Here is a 12,615-nt window from a genome sequence, read left to right as displayed (position 1 = left end):
TACCAAGACTGATAAACACTAATATTTATTCATTTCTAACAATCCATTATTCCTACTACAAATATTCCCTTAACAACACCCACCACCATTTGAAGAGGAATTAGCAGAGGGTAAGCTAGAGTTACCACCTTGGCTTTGACCCAACTTGACCCCATTTGCCTATTTATCAATTATTTGTCGAAGAAGAAAAAAAAAGAGTGTGTAAATTTTCACATCCATATATGCATAATATCACCATAATCCACCTATACCTCACTGTTCAAGTCAATGATCCCTTCTTGAATCTTTCTTTGTATTTCTTCTGCTGTTTTAATAAAAGCAATATCAACATTATCAGCTGATTTAGCTGAAGTTTCCAAAAAGTATAAATTGTTCTCTTGAGCAAATTTCTCGGCTTCTTCGCGACTGACTTGTCGATCCTTTTCTAAATCACTTTTATTGCCGATAAGCATGATGACCGTGTCGGGATTTGCATGCTGGCGTACATCTAGCATTATCACAAAATATATCAGAGCATTTTCATGTGAGACTATACTACTCAGACCCTTATTCTGTTTTTGTTTTTTTTTACCCTCTAGCCATATGGGAAGATGTTCGAAAGTGTCTCGTCTTGTGATATCATAAACTATAACAATAACATATCATGAGTTATTATCGGCGCTCCTGATTTTCTTTCTGGTGAAATTTTTGGTTCCTGAATATACCTAATAATGCACCTGCTGCTCCTCTGTAATAACTTCTTGTTATAGATCTAAACGATTCTTGTCCGGCCTAGAACGTTCTATAAGTATCAAATGTATGTACACAAATAACCATTTGTACTGTTCCATTTACCGTATCCCAGATCTGTAATTTTATCTGTGTATCCTTGACTTGTATAAAGCGTGTGCCAAAACCAACACTAAATTAAGCTTTCTTTGTTAGATTCAGCGTGATATACTGGTTCCTGAAAACTCGCTATCGTTCATTAGTGTACCCTATAGTCAAATCGTGTGCCGGCATAAAACGCTTATCGGTAAATTGTAATAAGAGGCAAGACTAACATTGTAAAGGTGATATTATAAATTGCTCGTAAGCTTTGGTTGTGTTTCATGGAATTGATCCCTTTGAAGTTACAAATTTTATTCTTTGTTTTAGGACGAACGGCACTTACTTTTCCAACGGCTATACATAAGTGAATGCTTGTGTTAGTTAATGGAGTGACCAATAGTATATCTGTGCTTTTTATCTACACATTCTGCGTTTATACCTGTGTCGCCAATAATGATATACTGAAGATAAATTTGATAGAAATGTGTTGTCCAAGTTAGTCTACGTTCTATAGACAATTTTCCTTTGTTTCTTTAGGGATAAACCTTTATAATATATTGATAGTTGTAACTTGACATGCTTTATTTATGCTTCAAAATGTTCGTATTATGGAGGTATGCGTTGTATTGGTATGATGAGAATAGAAGATGAGCAAGTTGCAAAAATGCAACTTTTTATTTCAGAAGTTCCCTTTTCCCAATAATTGTTTAGATTCAAGCAATACCTAAAATGGAAAGCAACGAGCGAAAATGATGTCACGAATAAAGAGCACTCTGCAAAAGAAGAGAACCTTCTTCGAATTCCGCTTTGAGGAACGCGTAAGTTTCTGTGAGTGAAAAACCCAAACTGACTTCTTCAGTTCGTTTCTTTCAGAGAATCAACTTGGGAAAGATCAACTTCTAAGATTTTCTTAATTTAATTCAACTAAAAAGAATGCCAACTACAACAACAGTGCAACCTAACTCTATTACAGCTCATGTTCATCCTCTTGTCTTACTTTCAGCTACAGATCACTACAATCGTGTAGCTAAAGATACAAAGAAACGTGTCGTCGGTGTTTTACTCGGTCAGAATAAAGGCAAAACCGTTAACGTTTCCAACAGTTTTGCAGGTAAATTCAATAGTACAGAATTTGATTAGCTGTTAATGCTACAAATTATTGATCATACCAAATATGTTTATTGCCTGAATACACAAATTGACGATTCTGCCTTTTCTTTCACAACCATTACAGTTCCTTTCGAAGAAGATGAGAAGGATCCGTCCGTATGGTTTTTGGACCATAACTACGTTGAAGCAATGAATGATATGTTCAAAAAAGTGAATGGTAAGAAGATAGCTTTTCTGTTTCTTTTATCAGAGTTAAATCAGAAACATCCATGCATAACCTATGTACACAATACACAAATATAGCAAAGGAAAAGTTGATCGGTTGGTATCACAGTGGACCCAAACTTCGTTCGTCAGACTTGGAAATCAATGAATTATTCAAAAGATATACACCTAATCCAGTACTCGTCATTATCGACGTTAAGCCTAACGATGCAGAAATCCCTACTGATGCTTATTTCGCAATTGAAGAAATCAAAGACGTAAGTTGTTGGTTTTTACATAAATGAATACTTTAGGTCATTATGCTTATATCATTACGGGCAATAATACAGGACGGTACAACCACTACAAAGACATTCATGCATGTCCCATCAGAAATTGTTGCGGAAGAAGCTGAAGAAATCGGTGTGGAGCATTTACTAAGAGACATCAAAGACAATGCTGTGGGCACTCTATCCACTCGCATCAGTAACCAGCTTTCCTCTTTAGGCGGATTACAAGGTCGATTAGAAGAAATCCGCGATTATTTAGCCAAAGTCGTCGCTGGCAAATTACCTGTAAATCATCAAATCATTTACAATCTGCAAGATATGTTCAATTTATTACCTAATCTCGAAAGTCAAGAAATGGTCAGCAGTTTCAGCACAAAGACCAATGATCAATTATTATTGATTTATCTTTCTAGTATGATTCGTGCTGTTATCGCGCTTCATAACTTGATTGATAATAAGATTGACAACATGAAGAATGAAAACATGTTAGAGAACAAGCAACAATCGTCGGCAAATTCACCTCAGCAACAATCCAACTCACAAGAAGATAAAGAAAAGGGGGAGGGAAAGGATGATAAGAAGAAGGATAAAAAACCAGCAGACGACGATAAGATGCAAATTGATTAAAGCAATTTATCTCATGTACAAAGAACAAAAAACAAACAAGAATAAAACAATGCCATATAACACACGAGTGATTTATTGTACAAATATGCTTTGCAAAAGCGTTCTAATTTATTCTATATTTTGCAAATCTTGTCGAATCCAATCACCTACTTTCTGCACCATGTAATCTATATGTTGAGGTTCTATTAAATGAGAAGAGGAATGCCCTCATTTATGAGAGAACTGCTCTTAAAGAATGGTTCCGTTCACTGTACTGTGCTTACCTAAACAAAAGGCATGTGGTATATTTTGAGAGCACAAATGGACTTTGCCTTTTGGAAAATGCTTCACCATGTAATCATAGTGTTCTTTGGGAGCCCATTTGTCATTAGCCGAGTAATACATGATGAACTTATCCAGATGTTGCATATAAAAGTCGTGGTCTAACTCTTTGACCGATTCCATTTCAAATTTTGCCATAGTAACAGCGTTTTCGAGCACGGATTTTTGCAAAAGCTGGTGAGCAGTGACCTGTAAACCCTCCCCTGATTGTCCAGTTATCCACTGTACCAGAGCTTGACGGAAAGGAGGAGGAAACCAAGAGATCAAGGACCCGGTGATACCAAAAACAGTAGCAGGAATCCTATTGACAAGGCGCTATTGCCAATCCACACAAGCATAACAGTTAGACATCCGTGCCGCCTCGTGAAAACAGTTACCAGTGTTTCTTACTGTAATATTCACACCATTGGGTGTTAAAGCTATCTCTCTAAGAGTTGGAAATAAAGCTATTACGCGAGATATGTGATGATGTGGTCGTCTTTTTAGAACCGCTGCAGCTATGTAACTACCAATAGAGTGACCCATCAATATAAAATTGACATTGTTGGAGCCATTTTCTTTTAAAAGTTGATCTAAACAGTCCACTTTATGTTGGATTTGGTCTTCAAGTGAGAAGAGTTTCTTGTTTAGGTATGGTTCGTGATAATTGATGGAGTGTCCTTTATGTGAGACTGTTTTGGAGATATATCGATGGTATATTTAGTAAGCTTCCTTCAAGTTTCAGTCAAGTTTGCCCAACTACCTCCAATGATCTCGAATGATGGTGATGCTACTAATTTATGAAGGCCGTGTAGGAAACTGGTATAATATTCGACTAATCCCGGATTGCCCGGAATGAACAAGAGAATAGTTTTTTTATCTGTACATTGTGTAGCTGGCCATAACAAGGTTTCTGTAGGATATCCTGCAACATCCCACACTGTACGTAAGGTGTTTTGTAACAGTGAGCTTCTTAATAGCGTTGTCATAGGCTTTGTTGGGGTATAAGGAGTCGATGGATCAACAACAGTAAAAAGATGGATCTGCCAACGAATTTTTTTCTTTTTATTTTTCTTTTAGAACGAAAGCAGTCAGTGCCTCATAGCAAGAATAATACCCTTCTTTCCGCGTTTGAACCATGAACAACAGATAGTAGGATATATTATAATGTAAAATTACAGTGAAAAGGGGTTGTGCTATTTCATTTCAAGGCTTTGCCTTAGCGAAACCGATACGAGCATGTCCAAAATCAAATACGGAATAGTACTTTCTCAGAAAGGTATCTCCCAATATTATCATAGGTGTTTGAGCCTCGGCCACACCAGAATAGCACATCATTTTGGGCCCCTTGAATGGAAAGACAGCTCTAGCACGCACCAAGTCTTTTAATAAAAGAGGAAATTCTTGCTCTCCCAAACGTATATTGAGTACACTGTCGGTCATTTGGCCGTTGCTTGACTGTGGCTCGGCAAAATCGCAAGGAATACGCCATCCATGCATAGGTTCGTATTCGGCACCAGGGATAGCCTGATGAATAGCTTGAGACATGTGAGGAGGAACGATGATTAATGTAGTGCCAGTGTCAACAATGGCAGGAAAGGCTGTGGAGTTTAAGATATTGGGACCGTTATCAATGTTCATACTGTTAAGTTCGACTTGCCAATATTTTTGTAGAGTGACCGGCACGTATTTCAAATCACCTTCAAAGTGATTTCTGTTGAAGTCGCCAAATATCTACGCAATGCAACATTGTCGTTAGATTCATACATACATATATGTATACCAATATACCAAAAAAAAAAAAAATCAGATATTTGAATAACTTACAACTTCGCCTTTTCCTCCATCCTTCGCTTGTCCCAAGTAAAAACTCACAATAGGTGAGGTGATATGTCCAGCCTGATGTAAATCTTGTACAATGGAAGAACGGATGCCTGTGTAGGCCAAAGGTGGAAACGCTAACCCAAAGATACCGTCTAGATAACGATCCTGAGCAAGCTCGGCTGTTTGCGCTGTAACTAACCCAAATCGTTGATTGGGCTGACTTACGTTTCCTAATGTAATCGTTTCTATAGCAGTATAGCCTTTCACAACAGACCCGTCACCGTACTGTAAGGCCCAGGTGGTATGATTGTTGTTACCAGCGCCTTCACCTCCATCCAACGTAGATACAGTATCATTGTTTCCGGGAACAAAATTGTTGATGTTTTTGTAACTCGAGGATTCTTCAGGATTAAATCGACGATGTCGTCCACAGCTGCTTGCTCGACAAGCCTTGGCAGGCACCCAAATGTCAGAACTACCTGTATCAAAATCAACAGAAAAAAGTTGAGGAGGTGTACCAATTCCAATTTCGCCAATATACTACAAAATAATGGATGAATAGGGTGACCAAGGTAATAAAAAAAAGTTATGAACTGACTTACTTCTACGTCAACATAAACACTTTGAAGTTCAACGCTTGTTCCGCTAGCAGATTGTATTTGTTGGTCCAACTGTTCATCCACCACGCCAAATTTGGCTAATGTTCTTTGAACACGCAATGGTGTATTCATAGGCCAGCTTTTGCGATTTTTCAAACCAAGGCTATTATGATAAAATTCACGTATTTAGTTTGAATCTTTTTCTGTGATGACCTATTTGGTATACAGTTTTCACGGCTTACCTTAAGGAGCTGTGTGGTTGCCCTGCTAGCATCTCTTCTTCTTCTGATGATGGCCAGTCCCATTGAGCTTGGGCTAAGGCAACCAATGCCAGTACGTGTAGACTTAGACACTTTTTGTTCACCATGAATCCTTTTATGTTGCGTGAGTTCTAGGGCGAGTGGAAAACGAAAAAAGCATTCTGTTCTTTTATTTTTTCACTTTAAATAGAGAGCCCTGAAGGTGGAGAAAAATAAAAGTACCGAGAACAGTTTATCCTCCTTTTGTTTGTTGTTTCCAAATGTCACCGAGACGAGACGGGTCCATGGAAAAGACGAAATTAACCTAGGCCAACATGAGTCTCACTTTTTTTTTCCTTTTTATTATTTTTTTCCCAAAACTTACCTTGAAGCAAAAGGACTATTCTTTCCCAAGAGTAAGATTTTTCTCCCTTCTGTTTGCATTCTTTCCTAATAAATCAACAGTTTGTCAATGGATATAGTGCTCTTATATAAATGATACACCATCAAGGCCGAGTCTCGATTATAGGTGCTGGAACCCTTGGTGGTACCATTGCCTACAGTTTACTTCTAACTAATATCGCTAAAGAAATACTACTCATTGATCTTTCTGAAAATATTGTTCAAGGCCAAGCGCTAGACCTACAAGAAGCGATATCATTAGGCAGCGATTTGCATCAAAGGCCTGCAACCACAAGCGTCGAGGATATCCATCATATCAATGAGGATAACATACCCACCATTGCTGCAACCAGCATCCGTGCTGGCACATTTAAAGAAGCAGGGCAGTCCACTCTCGTCATCTTCACTGCAGATATCACAGAACCAAATATCCCATGTCCATCTTCTTTTTCTTCTTCTCCTTCTTCATCTCCTAGTTTGGACAAGAAAGAAGAAGATGAGAAAAAACAACAACAACAACAGCAAGAGTGGCTTTGCAAAAGCCGAGAATTGTTGCTAAGTGTAGCCTCCTGCATGTCGCCTGTGCATCCTGATATCCTGATACTAGTTACCAGCAATCCAGTTGATTTATACGTGCAATCTTTGCAGAGTTATTTTCCGCATGTGAATCCGAAGCGCATATTTGGTGTTGGACACAGCACATTTGCCACAAGGAGGTTTCGACGATGGCTCATAGACCAACAAAGAATTTTACAACAAAGCGAATCACAGGAACAGCCAGTGCTGCTGCAGCGACCAAAGGACACACTCAGGTCATCCTCCTCTGTTCCAACGCAAACATCTGGAGACACTACTGACCTTCATGACAAAAACAATAGCCATAGAGACCGAATAGTCAACCCGCAAGAGCCTTTGGAGGCAGCAGATGATATCCCAGAGGATGTGAGAGTGTTGCTCAGTAATGACAGCGATGTGACCGATGCCTATGTTCTCGGTTCCCGCCTGCAACCCTTTCTTCTCTGGAACCATGCCAAAATAAAAGGAGTTCCTTTGCCTGCCATTCAGGCCCTTAATTACCCCCAATCTTCTGCTTATACTATGGCTCAGAGCTTGACATCTATTCACCGGTGGAAACTGATTTGTCGACGAAAAGGCCAAGCTGCTTTTACCATGGCAGCCATAGTGACACGCTTAACCCATGATTTGCTGTTTCATATGCCTTTCAATCGGTCGCGTCAGAATAGCATTGCTTCAACATTATCTTTAACATTGACCTCTTCGGCAGCAGCTACGAGAGCGATGACACGACCTTCATCCATGAATATAACAGCAAGCACTCCAGCAACGTCATCGTCCTCCACAGCAAATTCATTCGAAAAGCAGCAAGAAAAACAGAAAACGCAGAAAAGGCTTCAGACAGCTTTAGCGAAAGCGAACGAAAGTAGATACTGGGTGCTGTCTGTGTATGTGCCAAAATATGATTGTTGCATGTCATGGCCTGTTTATGTGGGTGCTTCAGGTATAGAAAAATGGGTAGATGTACAGTTAACAAAAGAAGAAAATGAACAGGTTGTAAAAGTGGTGGAGGTCAATTGGAAAGAATTCCAGATGAGTTTTGGTGAAGAAACATATTAATATTCTTCGACGGGTAAATCGCTTTCAATAAAAAGGTTGTAATCATTCTACTTTTCTATTTTTTATCCTATTTTTTTGATACACTCTCTACATACATATTACTCTTTACTTGTCCCCATGAAACGATGATCTCATATAAATGAATAGTGTATGATGTCTAAACACCTCCCCTTTTCCGTCCCCACCCAACGAATGTCTATTTTCCGCCTCATCGATTGACAGTTGGGTTGGCCTGATATCTTTGATGTGCATACTTGCCAGTGTAACATTATGAGAGTCTTGATCGAAGAATGAAGAATGATTATCAAAAATTTGCCTTAGGTCGGACACAAGAGGTATACTGGTTAAGCTTTTCAACGAAAGGCATTGTAATAATGGCCTCTGAAGGATGAAGCTTACTACTCCAATCAAGTTGCTGCTGTAGCTGCTGCTGCTGTCAAGATGCTCATCTATTGATAAAAGTCATCCATTGATTCAACGTTTGCAAGCCTTCTGAAACTCGCTATAGAAAATAAATTACAATTCGACTCTGACAGGTACAGTCAAGTGGAGAAACATATGTGATTCAACGTTTGTAGAAAAGTCAGCATCATCAAATAAGATAAACTGAATTGCTGACTGAGTTGTGATAGATATAGCAGTTGATTGTATGAAGTAAAAAGCAACTGCATGTATAGTAATGAATAGAAAAAACCAGAATGTTATCAACAAAAAACAATAGATAGCTGTAAAAGAATAGCGATATCAATAATGGTCATGGTTGAGATCATGGTCAACTTGGGTTTACAATTACGGTAATGATAACATTGAATTATTGTGAAATACCAAAAAAGTACTAAAAGAGTAAGAGCAATGGCGCTTCTATAAGCCATTGAAAAAATTTTGAATAGCAAAAACCTACAAGGAATGGATAAAGAATAAGAGGGGAGTGAGAAGAACTCACTAGAATTCTTGATGCACGGACAATCTCTACGTTAGACACATTGACAAACCATACGTGTCGCATTTCGACAAATAAGCGAAAGTTCTTATTGCTGAAAACATGATATTCTATATTCATGATAAAGTATGTTCATTATTGATATGAGAATCAATGTGCATCAGTGAAGGAAACTATTCAGATTTTTTTATCAAGTCATCTATTTGGTATGTTTAAATATTTACAATGATAGCGTATGAAAAATAAGATATGTAGACAAAGGTGATATATACAAGTACGAGTCTACCGATGAAATTATTTCAATTACAATAGGATAAAACAGTAGTGGTGGAAGAGTTGGGAGAGGTGGGGGGCGGTAGAAGACGGAATGATGGATTTGATGTTCAGTCAAGTTCAAAGAATGAAACCACTTTAGAAGACCTGATCATATAGTTATTATTTGATTCGTCACTCTTACGGCGTGGCTTCGTAACGGCGGAGAGACGACGTCGTTGGACGTGTCGTAAAGTAGATAATAAAATATCTTCGCTTTTTCGACGAATACGATCTTGAGCGTTTTCACCCCAATACGGCGATAACAAGGTGCCCGTATAGCTCCTCACGTCAGTAATGCTATGGCTTCGAGCGAATAAGCGTCCCCGATGAACAAGGTTATCATCTAATGTGGGTCGCGATAATGGAGGCACACCGATGATAGGAACTTGCAGTACGTTATTGTCAGTATCTGTTGTGGGTGCTACTGCTACAGTAGCTACGGCAGATGTCGTGCCCGGCGAAGAAGTGGTGGATGCGGCGTCATATTCTAAAGGTGGTTGATGCAGAGGGAAGGTACCCATCGTGATTTTGATGGAAGGAATATTCTGGCACAGATTATCAATTGACTCTGTGCCACGTTTGAGCCATTCTTCGCGATTTTGTTTGCAACGTTCAACGAATTCTGCCATACTTGGGAACAATTTTGATAGAGCTTCAAAGTAAGGCTGGACAATAAAATCAATAAATCCTATGTTTACTTTTGACGGTGTCGTTTTGGTTTTGTCCATATTCCGCGTAACTGTGCGACCTAAAGCACGCTCTTGGTCACCTTGTCTGAAGAATTCTACACAAACTAATCGAGAGAGCTTGTGGAAGACCGGCCATGGTCGGCAAGGATTACTGATATCGGCTGCATGAATTAAAATGTTACACATCATTAACCGTTGTTGCTTATTCAATAATGGGGCTGGATGAGAGCGTTTCGAAATATCAAAGGATGGACTTTGGTTTGTTGTTGCATCAGACAGTTCATCAACATCAATGTCATCATCTTTTAAAGATGTGAAAAAGGTGTTCTTAAAGTAATCGTATGGATTAGCAGTGGTACTGAAAAGTGCTTTTAAATCAGGAGCTGCTTCTGAGGCGATATTGCTTGAAGTTTGATGTAAATGTTTTTTCTGTTGTAGAATAGCATGCAGATGATCCACATTATCTTTCAAGTTGAAATGACAAATCATGTCTGTTGCTAAAATCATTCTTACGACATTTGACTTGAACTCATCCTTAGTGATCGATACGCCATAGAGGCGACTATTGAGTTCTACGTTCCGTAGCAAATCATGCTTATCAAAGAGATCCAAAGCTACTCTGGCTGAATGACTTTCTAAAACTGATAAATTGTTATACTGTTTAGCTAGTTCTGTTTGACAAGACACTTCAAAATGATTATTGTTTCCTGGCTAAAATGAAGGAGAAAAGCGGATCAGAATAAAAAACAGCTGCTTATCAAATTCCTTCTTTGATAAACCTACATGTCCAATATCATGACATAAGCCTGCAAGTATAAGCATGGCTACATCGAATCTTGTCAAGTGTTCAGACATATTGTATTCCTCAAGCATATTATACAAAACCATAGCAACATCGACAGCATGGTAGAAAGAATGGTAAGGATTATCGTTGTAGCCTTTTTCAATGTCCACCAGCAAATCAAGAAAATCCGAAGTGGTAATACCCAGTGTTTTATACAAGCCTATGCGTTTACATAAGCCAGCAACGTAACCGTAGACTTCACCCCGCGACTTGTTGAGTAGAGAATAGTCGAGCGAAAGTCGATATTTACTGTTGGAGACTCTTAGCATGACCTACGATGAATAATTATTATTGCAGGCCAAAAAAGTAAAAATAAAATGAAAAAAAGAAACAGAGAAAAACGGAAAATAGAAAGAACAAAAAAAGGAGGGGTAAGAAATCAGAACGTCTCATACAAGAGGCCCATTATTGCTCAACACGAATTTTACCCTTTCAATGACGAAAAGTTCCTTAACTGTCAAGGAGTTGTGTCGTAGGATGATCATTGTTACACGCTTTTGAACTCTGTTTTTTTATGGTTTCAATTGTGATGTAAAAAGTAGTAAAAAGACGGAAAGAAGAAGCGAAAAAAAAAAAATAGGAATAGGCCTAGAAAATCAGAGAAAAAAAAAAGTTTTTTTTTTTTTTTTTAATTCGGCTCTTTTGTAAAACCGACTACAGTAGCAATGATGTGATTAAAAGACATAGAAGAATTAACTCCGATTCAACGTCTTATTGGGTTAGTGTCAGATTTGAGCCATTTTGAAGGCTAAAAAACAAAAAATCAGCATATTTTGATTAGTTCGAAACATATTTGGATCATTCTTATGCCATAAATATTTATTTCGGAAGTCGTGCAAAAAGGGGGACGATAGGAATTAACAAAAACCAAATTTTTTCAGTCTTCGTCTAGCAAAAGAGAATATGCGAAAATAATGTAATGAGATAGCTGCCGGCTGATTAATGAAATCTCATTCCTATGTCTTTGATGACCGTGTTTCCCCCAAAAAAAAAAAAATTCAAACGTAGATATGGCTAAATGATAAGGTAATGTATAGTGGTATCGACCCCAAAGCTATCTTCAGTAACCGACCACGCGTGTGTCGATACTTAAATGCATCGATTCATCAGTGATGAATCTTTGTAAAAAATCTGCCTTGATAGCTTGGTCATCAAACTGCTGCGGCAATTATGGCTGATACCTTAGGGGTCCGTGTGGAAGATGGATAAAGCCAGGCTTGACCTAGTTCTTCCGATGTAAGCGAATCAGATAACACTTTTGAGGCACGGTAAATTATAAATATCGGAGATGGTAGCCGGCTCTTGCAATGACAGCGCCAAGATCTAGGCCTGGAAGGAAATACATAATCGTTATGCTGATCAAAAATACGCACCTAGTCTTTCTTTGCTACGGTATTAGCTTGGGGGAGCTGTTCCTGAAGCAAGAAGGCGCGTTCACTTTTATAATTCATTGCTTCAGGCAAAAGTATATTCTGCTCGAGTAGCGGGATTAGCAATTGGGAAAACGATAGGCTGATCATTTTAGGTAAACAAGGCGGTCAAAAATTGTTTGTTAAAAGCACTTGGCATCGCTATATACCGGACAAAGAGGCCAAGAGGACGCGACTCAAACTAATTGAAAGATGAGTCAGAAAAAAAAAAATTTTATTTATTTATTTTTTTTTTTTTTTTTTTTGTCTTCAATAGTAGGCTTGACGTAATCTATGACATCGATCAAATCTTTAAAACTGTTGCCCTTCATTATCACCACGTGCGTGATAAGCTTTATGCTATGCGAGTTTATCTTT

The 12,615-nt window shown here is 38.4% G+C and overlaps 6 protein-coding genes across 6 annotated transcripts; 2 read left to right on the top strand and 4 right to left on the bottom strand.

Annotated features, from left to right (window-relative positions):
* Positions 1-69: 69 nt before the first annotated feature.
* Positions 70-1,002, bottom strand: BDF20DRAFT_905769 (ras family-domain-containing protein; the record flags this gene model as incomplete). The annotated part of the gene is made up of 5 exons (XM_053083204.1): positions 70-159; positions 252-529; positions 705-771; positions 835-901; positions 977-1,002. 5 exons carry the CDS (start codon positions 1,000-1,002, stop codon positions 70-72), a joined length of 528 nt encoding a protein of 175 aa, XP_052937380.1.
* Positions 1,003-1,743: 741 nt separating this feature from the next.
* Positions 1,744-3,041, top strand: BDF20DRAFT_912355 (maintenance of mitochondrial structure and function-domain-containing protein; the record flags this gene model as incomplete). The annotated part of the gene is made up of 4 exons (XM_053083943.1): positions 1,744-1,921; positions 2,045-2,137; positions 2,224-2,402; positions 2,475-3,041. The coding sequence occupies 4 exons, from the start codon at positions 1,744-1,746 to the stop codon at positions 3,039-3,041; spliced, it is 1,017 nt and encodes a 338-aa protein (XP_052937379.1).
* Positions 3,042-3,269: 228 nt separating this feature from the next.
* BDF20DRAFT_818806 (uncharacterized protein) lies at positions 3,270-4,330 on the bottom strand (the record flags this gene model as incomplete). The annotated part of the gene is made up of 3 exons (XM_053077409.1): positions 3,270-3,677; positions 3,753-3,964; positions 4,102-4,330. 3 exons carry the CDS (start codon positions 4,328-4,330, stop codon positions 3,270-3,272), a joined length of 849 nt encoding a protein of 282 aa, XP_052937378.1.
* A 217-nt stretch (positions 4,331-4,547) lies between these two features.
* Positions 4,548-5,896, bottom strand: BDF20DRAFT_818481 (aspartic peptidase domain-containing protein; the record flags this gene model as incomplete). The annotated part of the gene is made up of 4 exons (XM_053077373.1): positions 4,548-5,075; positions 5,169-5,488; positions 5,558-5,705; positions 5,768-5,896. The coding sequence occupies 4 exons, from the start codon at positions 5,894-5,896 to the stop codon at positions 4,548-4,550; spliced, it is 1,125 nt and encodes a 374-aa protein (XP_052937377.1).
* A 602-nt stretch (positions 5,897-6,498) lies between these two features.
* BDF20DRAFT_912352 (uncharacterized protein) lies at positions 6,499-8,040 on the top strand (the record flags this gene model as incomplete). The annotated part of the gene is made up of 1 exon (XM_053083942.1): positions 6,499-8,040. The coding sequence occupies one exon, from the start codon at positions 6,499-6,501 to the stop codon at positions 8,038-8,040; it is 1,542 nt and encodes a 513-aa protein (XP_052937376.1).
* A 1,812-nt stretch (positions 8,041-9,852) lies between these two features.
* BDF20DRAFT_798844 (uncharacterized protein) lies at positions 9,853-10,980 on the bottom strand (the record flags this gene model as incomplete). Its single annotated transcript, XM_053076324.1, has 2 exons — positions 9,853-10,695; positions 10,768-10,980. Coding segments are annotated over 2 exons (1,056 nt in total), but the record flags the coding sequence as incomplete, so codon positions are not given.
* Between the last annotated feature and the right edge of the window lie 1,635 nt (positions 10,981-12,615).

Source organism: Mycotypha africana, assembly GCF_025528875.1.
Source record: "Mycotypha africana strain NRRL 2978 chromosome Unknown BDF20scaffold_4, whole genome shotgun sequence".
NCBI lineage: Eukaryota > Fungi > Mucoromycota > Mucoromycetes > Mucorales > Mycotyphaceae > Mycotypha > Mycotypha africana.
The sequence above is the reverse complement of the archived record's forward strand: the minus strand, read 5'-3'. Positions and strand labels throughout refer to the sequence as shown.